This window comes from Leptinotarsa decemlineata, unplaced genomic scaffold (genome assembly GCF_025532065.1).
Source record: "Leptinotarsa decemlineata unplaced genomic scaffold, Ldec_3_MD MMD2_tig00000199_RagTag_RagTag, whole genome shotgun sequence".
Classification (NCBI taxonomy): Eukaryota; Metazoa; Arthropoda; class Insecta; order Coleoptera; family Chrysomelidae; genus Leptinotarsa; species Leptinotarsa decemlineata.
Window position 1 is genome coordinate 17,043,900 of NW_027412544.1, and position 19,335 is coordinate 17,063,234.

General features: G+C 33.7%; 2 protein-coding genes across 2 annotated transcripts; one reads left to right on the forward strand and one right to left on the reverse strand.

Moving 5' to 3' along the window:
- Window positions 1-5,583: 5,583 nt before the first annotated feature.
- On the reverse strand, window positions 5,584-9,712 carry hyx (cell division cycle 73 hyrax). Its single transcript, XM_023160530.2, has 8 exons — window positions 9,413-9,712; window positions 9,130-9,355; window positions 8,855-9,000; window positions 8,583-8,796; window positions 7,674-7,851; window positions 6,873-7,125; window positions 6,494-6,717; window positions 5,584-6,343 (listed from the first exon to the last, which is right to left on the reverse strand). Exons 1-8 carry the CDS (start codon window positions 9,541-9,543, stop codon window positions 6,165-6,167), a joined length of 1,551 nt encoding a protein of 516 aa, XP_023016298.1. The 5' UTR covers window positions 9,544-9,712; the 3' UTR covers window positions 5,584-6,164.
- Window positions 9,713-10,446: 734 nt separating this feature from the next.
- LOC111505683 (uncharacterized) lies at window positions 10,447-12,006 on the forward strand. The gene is made up of 2 exons (XM_023160536.2): window positions 10,447-11,029; window positions 11,494-12,006. Exons 1-2 carry the CDS (start codon window positions 10,948-10,950, stop codon window positions 11,916-11,918), a joined length of 507 nt encoding a protein of 168 aa, XP_023016304.2. The 5' UTR covers window positions 10,447-10,947; the 3' UTR covers window positions 11,919-12,006.
- Window positions 12,007-19,335: the final 7,329 nt, after the last annotated feature.

The following is a 19,335-nucleotide window of genomic DNA, read 5'->3' on the forward strand; positions in this document are numbered from 1 at the left end:
TTCCAAGTAAAAAAGGTACCCCTCCTCACGAACGCTGGAGGTGATCGTTTTTGAGATATTTACAATTTTCTATATCTATGCATATTACTTTGTAGCCAAATTTGATTTCAGTAATTTTTGTCACTCTCCGCTCGCAAATAAGTTAATTAAATCGAGTCGGCTATGAAAATTTGTTTGAAAAATAGAAGTTCGCTGTCACATTTTTAACTATTAATTGACAAATTCACATTTCGGAGTTTATAAAGTGATTTTTTGGGTTCATGCCCGACTTTACGAATGCTGAAATGGCTGATCGTTTTTGCATACGGCTTAGCTGACGGAAATTCAAGCAAGGCCAGACGCATTTATCAGGAAAAGTATCCACAACGCGTGACTCCTTGTGCAGCGACATTTGCGAATCTTTTCCGGCGACTTTCCGAATCTGGAAGCTTTGAAACAAATTCTGCAGTAGGACGCCACGGACTACAAGAACTGTAGAATTGAAGGAGGCGGTTCTCGAAGAAATTAGTGAACATCCAAAGACAAGTACAAGAAAAATTAGTAAAACTTTAAATGTGAGTCACATGACAGTTTACAGAATTTTAAAGGAACAGCAATTATATCCTTATCATATTCAGTGTGTCCAGGCACTTATGCTAAGTGATTACCAATCACGTATCGAATTTGCTCAATGGCTTCAAAGAAAAGTCGAACAACATCCGCAAATTTTATCGAAAACCCTCTTCACAGGTGAGGCTAATTTTTCAAGAAAAGGTATCATGAACTTCCATAATAACCACATCTGGGCGGAAGATAACCCACATGCGATAACGCACACTCATTTCCAAGACAGATTCCCTTTTAATGTATTATTTAATTGGGCCCTATTTTCTCCCCTTAATTTTTTGGAACACGAGCGTCCTCAACTTATGGAAGATGTTCCCATTGGTTTTCGAAATCACTACTCCAAAGTTTTCCATTCCTGTGATAGTAAATGGCCTGACAATACTTTGAAGACAACACTTTGGTAACCGACTCATTTCATGTACTTAAGCAGTTTCGGACAACACTTCTCATTCTTAAGATCCAAAACTTCTAACGCAGCTCCTTGGTGTCCAAATTTTATGTGATAGCTTTCAGTTAGAAGTGAAACGGTGTTGTGGATCAAGAATCGCTGGATGTTTTTGTAAATAGTTCAAACCTCCAACTTGTTCTAGTCTTCGTAAAATACCTTTTTCGTCAAGTATATAGTCGGCTTGATTTTTCAATAGGTTTCTCATTGCGCAAAACTGAAATTTCTTGAAAGAAGATGATTTCCTGACTGTGCTTGATCAGAGCTCCCTCAACAACATCAAACTCTTCCGCATCTAAATTCATTGTATTCCTCGTACCCTTTCTACAAATTTTTTATGAAGTGAAACACCTATGCAGTTATTATATGGTCATAAAATGGTTGGTATATTTCAAACCGTCCCTCCCTCGGAGAGGAGGTTCGGCGAACTTTATTAGTTTCTCACTAGTTCTGACTTCCATTGTCTAATATATAAAATGATTTGAAATCCTTGAGACACCTAAAAGAGAAAAATTAAAAAATGAATAGCTGAAAATAAAAATTATATTAAGCAAAAACTTGAAATGAAATAACAGTGAAATAAAATACAAGTAAAAATAGAACAATTGAACAAAAGTCAAATAAAAATACAAAGTTAGGAGATTCCAAGTCACGTTAGTTCACTACGTTTCGATTGTTGGTATCTACAATCGTCTTCGGGTGATGACTGGTCTGATTCCTCCGAGAGATGACTATTTATAGGTCGTTCGAGTACTTTCACTTATCCCCGCTTTCCATTTTCCGCTTCACTGGTTTAATGGGAGATGACCGTTTGGCGGGAGTTGGTCATTTTTCGCTTGATAATGGGTTTCCATACGTTGCCTATCTCTAGGTACGCTAGCTTGGCTAAATACGTTGTTGGACAACATGTATGCGGCTTCCTTGGATTTTCTCCTAAACCAATGTTTCTCTCTGTGTATGATCTCAGCTTGGGACCACTCGATGTTGTGTTGATGAGTCCAAACATGGTCTGCTATTCCTGATTTGCTGGTTTCCCCCCGCTGTGTGTGTTTCTTGTGCTCGGCAATGCGAACATTCAATGGCCTCTTAGTTTCACCAATATAGGATTGTCCGCACTCACAGGGTATCCGGTAAATGTAATTCTTGGAATCGCAGTCCGCGTTTGGTGGCCTGGTTTTCGTGAGGCTGCTACGGATAGTGTTACCAGATCTGAAGCAGGTTCTAATGTTGTACTTTGAACCAATTCTTCTTATCCTCTGATGTAGGGAAGTGCAAACACTGGTTGTGACGGGTTCTCTTCCTTGCGAGGCTCCTGCTGTCTTTTAGCCAAAGTCTTTTCTACCATCGCTTTAGAGTAGCCATTCCGTTGAAGACCATTTTTGATGCCTAGTTCCTTCTCGAGACCTTCCTTCATATTACAGAGCCCGAAAGCACGGTCTAATAGAGTCTTGATGATTCCTCTTTTAGTCGATTGATGGTGGTTGGATTCGTGGATGGTAGTTGGTGGAACATTTTTACGAGTCCCAGATAAGAACATGAAATACAGTTGAAAGATTATGGTGTATGGAAAAATAGATTTCCAGTTTTATCTAGGAAAATCACATTACACTTAACAAAGGTACAAGCCATAATTGTGGCGTGTGCAGTGCTTCATAATATAGCAATAATTTCTGATAATGGTGACGATTATGTATATATTGACACAAGCATAAATAATCGGAATTCTGTGAGGAACAAAATTATAGCAGAATATTTTACAACTTTATTAAATTAAAAACTAATACGGCTGCTATTTTTTGGATACTTTATTAAAAAATAAAATCTGAACATGGTTTTTTTTTATTTCAACTGAAACACATTGACTTTTTTGGCTTTCTCCAGTCAGCCTTTAATATTTCTATTTTTGAATGCATGTGTTCAACTTCTAATTCTCTCATGATGCTTTTATGCACAGCATCTTCTCTCAATATTGACAATTCCTCCTCAGCAAGTTCTTTTTGTATTGAAGTCACTTCCAATTTCGCCTCTACCAACTAATTGTAGGGTTTCCTTTTCTTTGTTATACCTAAAAAATGAAAATCAAATAATATAACTGGATTTTGTCTTTTATATCTTAATCTAACAAGGATTGATGGTTTGAAATTAACGCCTTGTATCTACAGTTTTTAGTGAAATTTCTAAATTTAATGAGGGCCTGTTGAATATCGATATCTGAAATGTAAAAAGTATGTGTTACAAATACGATAAATGAATAACCAAGCAGGATAGATGAATAACCATTTATATATACATATATGTGCTTACCAAGTTATTGATTTTATCAGAGTCATACAAACTCTCATCTCCTTCAACAGACAGTAGGTAAGATCATTTCTTTCACCTTCTCTTCTACTGGTGTCAAAGAGGATGCTTTACTTGTTCCACCACCAGTTCTATATAACTCTGCCTTCACAAAGCTGGCCTACTTTCTGGTGTCCTTCTTCAGCGTGTCATACTTACATTTCAGGTTTTTGGCTTTTCTAAATATTCCACTCTAAGAACAATTAAATTCTGTTTCAATTGCTATATTCCAGGCACCTTCTTTTTCATTCCAAGTAATGGCATCGCTTTTTTTAATCTCTATTATCATACACCATACTACAGTGTCAACACTTTCAAAACCATCCACATAACGATTAAGGTTATGTCGATGTACAAAACCCACAGAACACAGAACCACAGTATTTCTGTATATACTGTATATACAAAATACTATGGTTTTACTATAGTAGATATTTTATCTACCAGATTGTTATCTAAAACTTTATCAGTCACTGGTGAAACAGGCCCTTTTAAAGTCGAAATAAACCACTAATTGAACGTTTCAACCCAATCTTTATTTTTATAACTTTTTCAAAATTACTGTCTATGTGAGAATAGTTTTTTTTATAAACAAACCATTAACAATTATTTAAACATACTAGGTGATCAAAATAAATTAAAAGCAACAACAGACAGTTATCAACTTTCAGTAATGACATACTTAGAATCGGTAGGTTCTTCTGTGTATATGCTTTAAGGTATGGATGTAACAGGTGGTAGCATTGCCTGAATTTTGAACCGATACCGATTGTATGTGTAAAGGAAACATTTTTGAAAGAGCCTCTGTGCCTGGTTTCTCCTGATTCAAGTGAAAAATTTTCAGAATCATTCATCTGGATAAATTTCAACTTTTGAGGTATTTATGAATAATAATTTAAAAGCATATTATATAATATCAAATTTTGAATTTGTTAATTTTAACTAATCATAAAGTCATCAGGATTTTTTACAGCAGTTCTTTTGTATTCTGCCAGGAACAAAAAATAGGTATCCAAAAATAAGAACAACTAAAAGAAACAAAAATGAAATGAATTGGACAAAACAAGGACGTTAAACAATTGAAAAATCGACAAACGTGGAATACACTGAATATATAGAGGTTTCATTAAAGGAGTGTAAACAGAAGCCTCGAGTTTCCTTGATGATTTATGTAAATAGGAATTCAACTAGGAGGAGTTGTAAGGTTCAGTGCATTAAACCCTAGGGCGAGACCTTATATTTTGTTACTTTTCATTGAAGCAACCATTGGAAAGTGTAGAAAATGTCAGAACTTAGACACTATCATTTATTTTATAGTGACAGTTTAAATCCAATATTATTTATTTTTATTCATTCATTAATTTTAAGGTTAGGGATGCAAACCCCTATTGAAACTCTCAAGTAAACTGTATTCTTTGTTTTATTGGTATGCTTGAAGTGTGTCCTGTTCCAGTGTAACTTAGTTAGTCTACATCTACAGTGACAATGTTAAAAATGGGTACAGTATTTCTGGAAATTTCTGTAGATTGTATCTGAATAATAGCTTCCAATTTGGTAACCCTTTTCGGCAATCACAATCAAATTTCTATTAAAAAAAAATCAAGAACTGACCTGCGTCGTTGCCTCCGCAAATCAAGAGCTAGTCATTCCAACTCTAGATACTATTAAATCTAGTAAAGAGTAAGGAAACGAGTGGTTTAAAGAAACATTACACTCTTTGGTGTGGATTATTGAGTGTAATTAATCATCGCCAAAATTGTCATAATTCCTTGGTCATTAATCCTAGTGATGTTTTTTCCTGGATTTTGATAAAAGGGTTAGCAAGTACTTTTCTTATGATGTAAAATTGTTGTATTTTAATGAGTTTGTATTTTTTTTGAACCAACTCAATTTGTCACAAAGTAAGCAAGCAACTAACTAACCATATTTTTACGATTATCCTTCTTTTAAATAAAGCTGACATTTATGCTATGCTGTTCCTAGTTTCATAATTGTTAGCGACATTCATGTTATGTTGTTCCTACTTTAATACTTACTTCAATTTGGATTAGTGTTAATAATTATTTTATATGGATTTAACATTCGAAATAAATAAAAATTCCAAAGTTTGATTTGATTTTCCCTTATACAACCATTTGATTACATCATTTCATTTCACGTTCATCATTTCAAGGTTCAAATTGACACATATATAAAAAAAAACCTTTATTTGAATCATAAATTAACCAATCTGTCAATTCTTGGGTAGCATTTTTTCCAATCTACAATGAAAATTCAATGCAAATTTTCAGGATTTGTTGGCCATGGTCATTATCAAAGGCAATGAGGTAACGAATACAGTGTTCTCGTCCTCTCAGCATATACTACTTAACCTGCAGAGCATTGCCAACAAACCAAAAAATAGCTCTGACATAATTATCTCTGGCAGTGAAAGATTACATTCTTTGACGAATTGTCAGTTTCACAAAGATCTGAGATGAACAATAATGATTTGCAGTGCATAACCACAATGGGCACACAAAAAAAGAAAACTTTAATTTTTTTTTTATAAAAATTGAAATCTTTAACATATATAAAATTTATATAATTATTTTACAAATGAAATCGATCTACATCTACAAAAGAAGTAATTAAAATTATAAATACTTCTAGCAAAATCAGATACTTCAACCTCTTTCTTATAGTGATAACTTCAGCGAAGACTTGAGATTTTACTAAGAGCTTTCCATTAACTGTTGTCAAATTTTACACCACTCTTTACAAATAGATAGTTTCACCATCTTAAATGAGGTTTATGTTGTATGATATGTCTATCTAGCTTTTCCCAAAATATCATCAATGCAGCTCTATCCAAGTGGCGTTTAGTCCTGGAAAGTTGGATTACCGTCACTGCCCATTTTTCTACATTGGGATCCATTTTCATTTCATCATACTTTAGATGAAATGCAGCAACTAGAAAAAAATAACTTATTATTAGTTTCCCAACAACTACTACTACAAGATGTAATATTTTCAAAATGAATTAAATAATATGTACTTTGTCACTAAATTCAAAGTTGAATACATATATTGATTATCGATCTAACTGAACATGTTACTCACTTTTGTCAAATATTTCTACAGGGGTGTCCCAAGGATATCCTTTGAACTGCCACGCTGGTCCCATAACCCATACAGCAACCACTCTATCCCAATCACTGGGACTCAATTTAGATGTGTTATCCACAACTCTATAAGGTACAGTTTGACCATTTCTTTGACGTTGAATCAGGACCTCCATGTCTTTTTTACCACCTTCAGCTTTTTTCTGTTCATGCGAGATGAATCTATAAAATAGTTTATGTCAGATATTTATAACAAGTTGTCAAAAACTGTCGAATCATTCATATTGATGAATGAAAAGTGTATCACGGAACAGATGAAACCTAAACTCCAATTGTTAATTTCATTATTAAAAATCAAAGGCATTACATAAACATACCTCAAGTCTTGTAGAATGTCCTTAACATTGTACATGGTGATTAAGGAATTCGCAACAGCTGGAATTATAATTATAGGTGTTTTTGACACTCTCTTCTGAAGAGTACCTGGTGGAGGCCTTGCAGCACTAATGGGCAGTGGAGCTTGAGTCTGGGGTGGTATAGGTCTATTAGCCTTGGCGGAACCTTCCGTTACTGATTTGAGAGACATTCCATGGTAGGTGCCCATGGTGTTGATTTGGAAACCCTCAGTTTCTAGTGGTGAAAGTACAAAAAAGCCATAAATCAATAATCCATCAAATGAATAAGTTAATAAAGTGAATTATAACTTTACTCTATTTATTTTATTGAGTCATTACATTTGTAGCAAGTCCATAAGAAGAATTAAGTTCAATTATCATATACAGAATGTATCACAACGTATACAGAAATATCAAAAACCATTGTGACTTATGTTTATAACATTCGACCTAATAATGTTGACCTGCAAAACAAAATTGGAGATATTTTTGCAGACTTACATTGATATGTTTTCAAGATGCCTGTGCAACAGCACTTTTTGGCCTTTATGAGGCTTGTGAGGGAGAACCTTCCGAACATATGCACTAATACTATCATATAGATCTGTAAATGCCAAATCTCTGATATCGCTTGTGAAAGACATTGTGATACTCCCACTATAAAAATTTATTACAATCCCATTTTTTTAAATGAATGTGATTATTTTGTACACACTTCAGAACTATCTGATTACCAAAAAAAATAATGTATTAACATATTGAGTAAATTAAGCAAATACAAACCTTCTTTCTGCCTGTTGAATCTTTCTTGATCATATCTGTTGTAAACAGATGGTTGTGTGGTAGTTCGAACTGGAGTTTGACGTGGGGTAATAGTTGGTGGCTGCTGTGGAGGCCTCTGTCTACCTTCTTCTCTGGCTTTAATGCTGGTAAGCATTGCTATGATGTTCTTTGCAAACATCTGCAAAGAAAGTGTTTTCATGTTATACACATCAATGGGGCATGGGTTACAAAAAATGCTATAATAGGCTACCACTCAAGGGATATTCATCAAAATTCCATAATAGTAGGCACTAAATTCTCAGAATTATTGCATTAAAACGAAAACATTGTTGTCAGGTTGTGATTCTATACACTTTTTTCATCTTGGTCATTATTAAATATTAAATAACCAACCTATCAAGGATAGGTTGGTTATTGACATAGGGCAAAGTTCTGTTTGTAAATATAAAAATTTACATAGAATGACTGTTTTTTCTCCACTTTTTATAGTTTATGACTTTAACCATGAAGCTTGTGTCAAACATAAAATTTGGTCCATGTGGCTCAGAAACATAAATATTTGAACCTGGCGTAGAGATCAGAACAGAAATGGAATATGTGGAAAAACGAATGTTATATGTTACAATATTATTTTGTAACATTTTTTGTGGCTTCAATACCATTTGTGGAACTATTCCTCATAGAAATCAGATATTGAAGTTTTGAATAAAATGAGCATGATGTCCCCCAGGTGGCTCAGTGAGTTACTAATATAACTCACCCAGAACATGAGGCCAGTGACCATAGTAACACTAATGCCACCAACAAAGAAAAATAATTGAAACATAATTTTTTATGAAAATTGTTTGAGTACTTTTTGATATAAATAATGTATTGTAGTGCAGTATTATGCCAAAATGATATTTTTACCTTTCCAGTCGATTGTAATATTGTAGTTCTTGTCCTCCACTGTCGCTCACGACTAATAATATCTTTAGTTATATCTACGTCCAAATCCAAAATAGCACTAATATCATACTCCTGCCCAATATCATCGTTGCCTTTTATTGTAGTTCGTTTCTTAGCCAAACGTTTGGCTTTAATGGCAGCAATTTTTTCGACAGACATGGCATCTGACAGGGATCTGTGAATAAATCAAAAGTTAATTTACACATATAAGTTACCCAGAAACTCCAACATACTTGATATTATCTACTGTGACTGAAGCTTCTTTTGGTCCATCCAACTTAGCAGCCAATTTTTCTCTAACTTTCTGAACATGTGTGTCTTCGAACCTTGGCTTCTTAGCTAAACTTTCAGGTCCATCAAAATCTGCAGATCTCTTCACCTGAAAAAAAAAAACAATTACCCATGTGCATACACTCTGCTTGAGTGAGAAAAAACACCTGATTAATAGAAATGAAATTATTCAAGTCTGAATGGAAAAAAATAGCAAATTATATTTGAATGTACCAACCTGCGTAGGGATTTCCAAGGGTGCACTCTTATCTATAGCAGGGCAATTTGCAGTTTCACCATTAAGATATGCCAGTAATTCCTTACGATCTGGTCGTCTCACTACTGGAATATTTTCAGCTGCAGCCTGTCTGACATACACAGGGTGGGTAAGAGATACATTTTTAAGGATAAACAGTAGGCACTCCAAGGTGTAGTACTCTTTAGCAGTTCCATCTTTTCCAGACCTGAAAGTTGCACGTTGAAGAAGCTTGAAAGTATAAAATAGGATAAGGAATACTCACCCCCACATAAGATAATTAGTTTTGACATTTTTTGGCCATGAAAATTCTCCAAATATAATTTGTCCATCCCGTTCTATTATTTCTTTTTTATTAACATTATACTGACGCAATAAACTCAGTGGATCCGCCATTTTCAAATAAAATTCACATTCACAAGATTTTCACGTAGAAATCTGAGCTAGCTGGAAAGTTAAAAACCAAGCAAACGAGTATTATTAGCAAGTATTATTTATATGTATCCATATTCTACTTTTGATGCACTGTTTTATACTGACACATATGACAGGTACCACAGAATAGGTACTTGAACAGAATAGGTACACGAAACGAACAATAAACAGAACATAAATGCTCAGAGGATTCATTACCTGTGGAGATTTTATCTTAGGGCACTTAACCTCGGGTGGGACATGGTAGGTACCTAATCTTTGACCTGACTTGTAATCTCAGTATTGATATGCTCCTCAATTTCTTCTGGAATATATTGATGATTTGGAATGGCTGAAATACAATCAACTACTAATTCTTCATTCTGTGTTCCAAATGTGTAAGCTGAGCTTCAGGAATGTTATCATTTTCAGTTGAAGTCAAATGCACAATTAATATTCATCTCTATTCCTGTTCAGTTAATTTTATTGTCGTCGCAGGCCCCCCTAGTTTTATCATTCTGCAATTTTCATTTTCACTTTGTATTTCCCATCCTGTAGAGCATCCTTCCATTTTTCTGCATCCCTATTTCTAGAGAATTCAACATTCAACTATTGGGAAACTTCTCCCCATAGTTCTTGAGATTATTATTGGCATTTTGACAAACGAATTTGCCAGTTATCTGTAATAGAAGTGCTTCAAAATAGGAAGTTTCGATTTACCTTTGGACGAACTTCTGGATCCTGATAACTGGCCCTCTAATTTATCTATACGTCCCTTTCACGATCAGTGCCAATTAAATGCACAGTCAATACATTATGGTCTTAGTAGCTGAGGCCATTACTTGATGAAAGAGAAGAAGATATGACATTTGAATATTTATTAGTTAGGTTACGATTCACTTTTGGCGCGAGGTCCAACTTCAAAAAATTTTACATGGGGACCTTATGGAGGTTTGAATTCAATATGAAACTACACAAGTACATAATGAATACTAGCTCTTAAACATCTTGAGCTAGATACCTTCATGATTTATAAATGTATCAATGTCAGAACAACATCATGGAAATTCCCTTTTATACTTTTTTTATATTGAAATGAAACTAGTGATGTTAAGGAAATTTTCTATTGTCATAGATCGATTCAGGTAAACGTAACGTCACAAATGTCAACAAATTCCGCTCCCACTCCACCACTAACCTAAAACCTAATCAACCTTCATCCATTCAATTCAGTTACCTGAGATAATGATTAAAAGTATTAAAAATTAATATAAATTCATAATAATCTTAAGTAAGCTTCATATTCCAAACTAAACTCAGACAAGCTTCTATTACAGTAGTAATAATCACTTTGTAATCTGAAGTAACAATGGCAAACATTTAGAAATGTACAATTTTGATGCAGGATTGAAAATCATTAAGGGAAAAGTGAAATTGAAGCATGAGGGACAAGAGCTATCATATCCAGGTGAGTTTTTATTCTTAACCAATAATTTATTCCAATCAAGGCAATTTAATAGAATGTAAATTCATTTTATTCATTGAGTGGGTTCGGAAGCATATTTATGGCTATGACTATTTCTTCCTTTTTTGTGAATGAATCTGTTATGTTATCTTCAAGAAAAACTCGGACGTAAATACCTACTGGTTTTATTTCAACTCCTATTAACAACTGACAATCTCTGAATGCGTTTAATAACTGTAAGGCCTAATGGCACAGAATCAAGCGTCTCTGAATGATATACATGACATGTATGTCAACAGAGACTATTTGTAAAATTTATTATTATATTTTTTTCATAGAAGTATTGTAATTCTTATCTTCTACACATATTGTACATCAAATGATTCATTTCAATGAAAGTATTTTCAAAATAAAATGGCATTTTTTTCCATATATTGATTAGGAAACTTACAGAATTTTATTTTCAGAAAGCTATGACTTGGAAGGAGTGAAACAAATTCAATGGGAACGTCAGAATGAAATTGATGGGATTAAATCTTTTGAAAAAGTAACAGGAGCAAAGGTCATGCGAACAGGATTATGGCTACATACTTGTGGATTTTTGGAGGCCTATCCAGATGGACTGTTTTTTTCAGATGGAATAATTGAAGTCAAGTGTCCATATACCTTGAGGAACTCCCTCTTGGCAGATAATTTGAAGAAAAGTGACATTTTATTCAGTGAAAATGGTGAATATATCGCCAATAAAGATCATAATTATTATCATCAAATTCAGGGGCAGCTACACATTACTGGAAGAGACTATTGTTACCTAGTTTTATGGACCACTGCTGATGTTGCCATTAAGAAAATTGAAAAGGATAAAAGTTGGGAAAAAATATTCATATACTGAAAGAGTTTTATTTGAATGAATATCTCACTTATATAAGCTCATGTTGTATTGTATTTATTATTTTTTAATATATGCAAATGAATTTTGACATTGTTTACTGATATTGAAAAATGTGATGTTTCTTCATACTAAAAGTAAATCATTCTTCACAGTTATATTTATCACAGTCATAATAATTATAATAATACAAGTACTTTATTGGTGAATACCAAAAGGCCATCGACTAAATCTTCCAGCCAACACAGTCATATTATTCGACTAAATCTTCCAGCCAACACAGTCATATATCACAGAAAAACATTAACTAGGACAATTTGTAAATATCAGAATACCTACAGCACATTTGCTATTCATTTACTTGATGCAGTTACTACTTGTTTTGTATTCTGAGATGAATGAGAAAACATGTAATTAATTGATTAATTCATATGCAGGAAGTATGTAACAAGTTGATATAATAGCAGTGAAATTGTTCAGCTCAATTTATTTCAACGCCAAAGCATAGAAAGTTTGTATTCTCTTTATATTGACTTGGAGAAAAATAGTTATATGAAAAACCCAAATTAAATCACCTTTCATTTCAATACATGTAACAAATATGAATTATTCAAACTATATTGTGTAGGACTAGAGAAAGAAAACTCTGAAAAAATTATAATCTGCACAAATCAAAAAACAACTTTCTGATAATAAAAAATAAATCTATAAAAGAAAGTCATTCTAATAAAAACTAACAACTCTGGAGAAGTAAAAACTTAACATTCAATGGTTTCTTAAACGAGGTAAAATGAAAATTCATTCATTTTCCTCTACAATATTTTTAACTAAAGGGTTTTGTAAGTTAACAAGAGTACATATAACTTGAAATATTGCAGAAGAGAATTTCTTTATTGAACCAGGAATTAAATTCAAAATTCAAAAATTTTTGCATTTGTCCGCTCTACGTGAACTTTCGCTCTTGCTATCTCTAATGTCCTCATGGATTTACTTTCAGTGAACTGATTGCTCATTAGAAATGGAGGCACATTAATGGTCACTCCAGGCTTTAAAACATCCTGGTTCTAAATAATTATTCAATCAAAATACTTGCTTGTCTGATGTTGAACCAGGAAACATGTTACTTACAAATGCTATAACGCCATTTGGGGTAACTCCCACCAATACTTTATAAGTATTTGCATGCTTATAATTGCTGTAAGTTTGTTTTTCATGTTCATATTTAAGACACCATTGAATGTTAAGTTTTTACTTCTCCTTCTTCTTTTAATTGACTGCAATTATTCAGGCTAGTAAGTTTTCAATAATGTATATGTGATGGTGATTAACCTGTATAACTTATTTATGTTTACTGCGCCACTCAATTATTTTTGTAATCCACTAAGTACAGCCATTTACTAAAATTATCGTTTACCTAACTTGTGAACTTTCTTTTTCAAATCGGGGTTCAAACCCCTGTTGGTTGAGTAGAATAGCTCTGAGCTAGACTTCGCCAACACTTTCATTTCATTTGTATATCATATGTCATTTAATACAATAAAGACGTTTATTATTATTATATCCTTTGGATTTGTAATTTTTACCTCTGTACAGTCAATTATAAGCCTGCAGTTGGTAAATGATGAGAAAGAATTAGGGAGACTTGTTATAATTTTACATCTAGATGGGAGTTTCGTCATGAACTCACTGTAAAGTGTTTTGTGTATAAGGAGAACCCAAGTAAAAAAAAAATTTGTAATAGTTGTTGGGCTGCAATTAAATCGAATGACAAGATCTAAGTGGGGAAAATTCATTCTCAACTTCATGAGAGTTATTAGTATTTTTATATATTTTTCATTCCTTGGAATTGCAAACATGTTGCAATTGTTTGGATACCTATGGTTACGTCCAGGAGCAAAACAATGCATAATTTCAGATTTTCGAAATATCATTTTTCAAGCTCAACTTTGTAGGTATTAACACGTGAATTTTAAATATCCTGCTAACTTTGTTGCCCCACCAGTAATATACCACTCTTCAATCTAAGACATGCGTTCCATCAATTTTGCAATGCATTTTTGTATTGACAAATTCATAAAAAATTATCCATATTTTTCAATTATTTTGTATCAAACAGGTAAAAGAAACTCCATTTCATCTTTTTATTGTATAATATTGTATAATATGCGACTATAGTAGTTATTGGTTCTTTTTGTGATTTCCTGAGCGTATTTCGGTTGTGCTTTTAAATTTTAATTAATAATTTGTGCTTTAACTAAAGGAAACTGCCCGTTACTTGCATTGTGGTTGGCTGTGGATCTCGTAACAACAGGGATAAAGTCGCGTTTCAGAGCGATCGTACACCAGCCACATTTTGCGGTCGAATCGACCACACAATTCCAGTTGCGTTCCAGCGAACTCAAGCCGCCCAAAAGAAATATTGTACAACACGTACTCGGGCGTTCACAAAAGTCAAAACGGGCGTCTGCAGTCAACTTGCTGCTGATCTCCGCCGAGATGTTATCGCGGCATCCGCCGTATACTAACCACAAACTTGCAGTCGTACCTAACCGCGTACACCGTTGTGAACTTTCTCTCATATTGGTCTCACAGCATTCAATTTATGATTTCAAAATTCTAATCAATTCATCAAAAGAACTAATGGACATTCTGAAGTAACTACTTTTTTTTGGTCTTGCCGGAGTTGACCGGTTTTTGCTTGTATGTTATTTCATTGTAATTTCAGTTTTTTGCTTAATAAAATTGTTTTTTCAGCTAATCTTTTTAATTTCTTTACAAATTCTTTCAGGGATTTCAAATCAATTTATATCATATTATACAATGGAGGTCCGAACTGATGAAATGCACCACGAAACATTGTCAACCACCTTCAAAGAAAATATAAAAATTTCCTTCCTGTTGTCGCTCAACCAGAAGTGGATGTACCCAAAACGATCGTACCTTCCTACGTCTTCTCCTTCTCCTCAAAATAAGAAGTAGTAGTTAGTCCTTCTTCTTCGAAATCCATATTGAAACTGGCACTGAACTCTGACACCACAAAATATAGATATCAGTTGCCTCAGCTGCAAGTCGACCACAAAAATATGGTTGGGTCAATCGCGAAGTACAGTCAACGTGGCCACAATGTTGTGATTGCCTCAACTGCAAATATGTGTTCCGTGTACGGCCGGACTTGTTCCTACAGTTTCATAACACAAGTTTTTCACTATTAGAAATGAGTTATCCAGAAAGCGAAGAGCCCATAGGTTAGTTGCAGTCAAGCGAGATGATCTCACAGATTAGAAGATCAAGTATCAGAAAGCCTGTAGCAGATATTTTATAACAAGTCTCTGGATACTTCACTGAAAGCTATTTTGCGTTAAGTGAAAACTATTTGATGATTTACATATTATTTTCAGGCAAACCTGCTTCTTTAGAGGATGGAACTAATCTTGACTGGGTTCCTTCGCAGAACATGGGACATCAGCACATAATGTTCGAAAGAAAAGTGAGGTTGTATAAAAGAAAAGTATCTCAAGTAAGTGGTGTTGTTTCAGGTGGAATACTTATGTATTAACATGATTTTGAAATGTTTTTTGTTGACAGAATGAACCCGTCTTATATGGATATTGACTTTGATAATGATGAACCTACAGATGGACAAGAAACAGGCATTTCAAGACACACTGATTTAACGATGGAAGAATTGGCTCTAAAATAAAATTTGAACAACTGACTGAAAAGACTATACCTATCATAAATTGTATGTTGAGTGTTGTAATATTAAAACTCTTATTATATATTCTCTATGAATTTATTAATTAAAAGCCGATGTCATATTAATAATAAAACATAATTGTTAGTTTCCAGTCCTGTATATTAAGATCTTTTTGTACACGAATGTTTTTTCATGTAGACTTGCCCTAATACAGTCGAGTATTTACCGTTGCTGGAGATACAATAAAGTGGTACCATATAAGAAATATAATTTTTATTTGCACGATAACATAACAATTGGCGACGAGGACATTTCGCAATCCGCGCAAAATCTAGTTAGTGTCGAAGTTAGTGTAAAATGGCATCAGGTTCGGGTTTATTACGAACAATAAACACTTTTGATCCTAACAATTCAGACTTCACAGCATTTAGTGAAAGATTGCAAATAAAGTGAACGATGAAGGACAAAAAAAGGCAATACTTCTGAATTCTTTATCAGAACAGTGTTATCTTTTACTGAAAAACTTAATTATGTGTTCCCGATTTACCAAATTCTAAAAACTACGATGATTTGTTAATTATGCTTGAGAATCAATTCTTGCCAGTGAAATCGTTTTTTGCACAACGTATGAAATTCTATTCAGCCCGACGAGTTTTAAACGAAAGTGTCGTGGAGTGGGAAGCCAGGGTGAAAAATATGGCCTCAAAATGTGGTTTCGGGCAAATAGTTATGCGTGATATTTTTGTCATCGGCACCAATAAAGAAAAAATTATGGATAGATTGTTTGAGGAAGATGCCTCAAAAGCGGATGTTACGATACAAACTTCACTTAAATTGGCTCTCTCGAAAGAATCAGCTTTGAACGAACGTACCATCAGGGAGAGCTTTCCTATAAATTCAAATGCGAAGGAAAATAATAGACATCGATATAATCCGAAAAATCCGTCGAACTCAGTTCACAAAACCTATACCAAGGAGAATTCCAGTTGGCGAACAACAGTTCGACCCGAAGAACAGAACAAGAACTATCGTCAAGGGGTAAGCCACCCTAACCAATCAAGTAAGTGCACAGTATGTGGGCGCTTCAATCATTTACCTAAGGAATGTTCATATAAAGAGTGCATATGCCACAAATGTGGTATTAAAGGGCACTTAGCCTCTCAGTGTCGACGTCGGGGGCACCATTACATAACTGATGATGTTTCTAGTGATGCACTAACCGATAATTCAAATTTTTGTATTCTTGATGATAATAGTGAAAATGAACAAGTACCGAAAAATTTTGATATTTTTAAGCTAGATATAGGAAGTATGGATTCATTTGATAATGTGAAACCTACTTAAATTAAATTGATTGTAGAGAATATACCTATAAATTTCTAAATTGATTCAAGATTCGCATACTCAGCGATTTCAGAAAAGTTATTCAAAAAACATTTTATGAATTATATTGTACATGAAAACGATTTATCTCTTCGAGATTATGTAGGTATAAGTTTTCAACCAAAGGGTTATTTAATATAAAATGCCATTTTAGAGAATAAAACATACTCCTTGAAGTTGTACGTTATTCATAATGGAGGGCCCCCGCTAATTGGAAGAAACGAAATGAAACTATTTACAATCGGAATTTGCAAAATTAATTTTAGTCAACAAGTCGATGTGAGTCAGGAAGGTTTTTCTGACCAAGTTTCTTTTTTTAGTTCTCAGATATAAAGAAATATTTGAAGACAAATTAGGAACTTTTAATGAATTCAATATTTCATTAAAATTGAAAGAAAATGCCAAGCCAAAATTTTGTAAACCCCGACCGGTACCATTGGCAATTAAACCAAAAATAGAAGCAGAGTTACAAAGATTGGTTGAAAATAAAGTTTTAATTCCAGTAGAGTTTTTAGAGTGGGCCACACCCATTGTCCCAATACTAAAACCTAACGGTGGTATTAGGCTTTGTGGTGACTTTAAAGTTACCCTACACCCCCATCTTGAAATTCAACACTTTCCGCTTCCCAGAATAGAGTATTTTTTTAGTCAACTTCAAGGGGGGGGGCAAAAATTTTCTAAAATTGACCTCATGGAAGCTTATCAGCAGGTAGTTTTAACAAAAGAGTCACAAAAGATGTTAACTATTACCACCCATAAAGGGTTATTTGCTTACACTCGCCTTCCATACAGAATTACATGTGCTCCGGCGATATTCCAGAATATAATGGAGCAAATGTTTCAAGATACTGGTATTGTGTGTTTCTTAGATGACATATTAATAACGGGTAAAAATGAGGAACATTTGAAAAAACTAGAAAAGGTTTTTCAAATTTTAAAAACTTTTGGGTTGAAGGTTAAGAAGGAAAAATGTTCATTTTTTAAAGATTCTGTAAAGTACCTAGGACATGTTATAGATGAAGAAGGGTTACATACATCAAAAGATAGAATTCAGGCAATAACGGAAGTGGCGGTACCAAAAACAGTGACGGAACTTAAATCTTTTTTGGGAATGATACATTTTTATTGTAAATTTTTACCGAATCTGTCAGAAGTTTTGCAGCCATTGTACAAATTATTTATTATTAAGAAAAAAAAAAAAAAAGGATGGTTCTGGTCACAAGAATGTAAAATAAGTTTCGAAAAATGCAAAAAAAATATTAATTTCAAATTCGGTTCTTAGCCATTTCGATCCTGAGAAGGAAATTAAGCTCATGGTAGATGCATCACAATTTGCGTTAGGAGCAACTATCAACTATATTGATAAAAACAATATTGAAAAAACCAATTGCTTTTGCCTCTCGTCTATTGGGTTTGGCAGAGACAAAATATTCTCAAATCGAGAAAGAAGCTGCCGCCATAATTTTTGGCATAAACATTTTTTATCAATACTTGTTTGGTAAACGTTTTTTATTTGTCACCTATCATAAACCATTACTAGCGATTTTTGGGGACAAGCGGGGATTACCGATGTTTGCTGCTAGCCGCCTTCAACGTTGGGCCTATATTCTTTCAGCTTTTGATTATGAAATAACATTTGTTACTTCAAATCAAAATTATGCCGATTGTTCGTCCAGGTTACCCATCACGAGTGCGCAGGTAGAATTTCCATTTGATTCAAAACAGGTAACCGAGTTTTCTTATATAAATTACGTAGAGCAATCCGAATTGCCGATAGACGTAAATAAAATTCGAAAAGAAACAGCGTTGGATCCAGTCCTCAGTAAAATAATGTTATTTGTAAGAATTGGTTGGCCCAGAAAATGTCCCGGGGAAGATTATAAACCATTTTTTATGAAAAAAATGAAATAACAATAGAACAGAATTGCCTCATGTGGGGTTATCGCATAAAAGTACCAAAAAAATATTGGAATTCAATACTAAATGAGTTACACGTTGTACATATGGGTATTGTTAAGATGAAACTTTTAGCTGGGGCTTATATGTGGTTGCCTTTGATGAACAGTCAATAAATGGTCAATATGGCCCAGTTTTGTGAAATTTGCTGTAGATTAGCTCTTAATGTTACAAAAACACCTTTGTCTGTATGGAAATGGCCAACTAATCCGTGGACCAGGCTACATGCGGATTTTTTGGGGCTATGTTTCAATAAAAATTTTTTAGTCAAATATCAAATATCACATCAAATATCACATCTTTGAATACTATAAAGGTGTTTCGAGAATTGTTTGCGAGATATGGATTACCAAAAGAAATTTGTATGGATAATGCAAAAACATT

What these genes read in the sequence shown, in the direction of transcription:
- LOC111505683 (XM_023160536.2), top strand. Translation starts at nt 10,948, where the DNA reads ATGTACAATTTTGATGCAGGATTGAAAATCATTAAGGGAAAAGTGAAA. An exon ending in ACAAGAGCTATCATATCCAG is followed by an intron (nt 11,030 to 11,493) that starts GTGAGTTTTTAT and finishes TTTTATTTTCAG; the next exon opens with AAAGCTATGACTTGGAAGGA.
- hyx (XM_023160530.2), bottom strand. Translation starts at nt 9,543, where the DNA reads ATGGCGGATCCACTGAGTTTATTGCGTCAGTATAATGTTAATAAAAAA. An exon ending in ACTAATTATCTTATGTGGGG is followed by an intron (nt 9,356 to 9,412) that starts GTGAGTATTCCT and finishes TGCAACTTTCAG; the next exon opens with GTCTGGAAAAGATGGAACTG. An exon ending in GTCACAGTAGATAATATCAA is followed by an intron (nt 8,797 to 8,854) that starts GTATGTTGGAGT and finishes ATTTATTCACAG; the next exon opens with ATCCCTGTCAGATGCCATGT.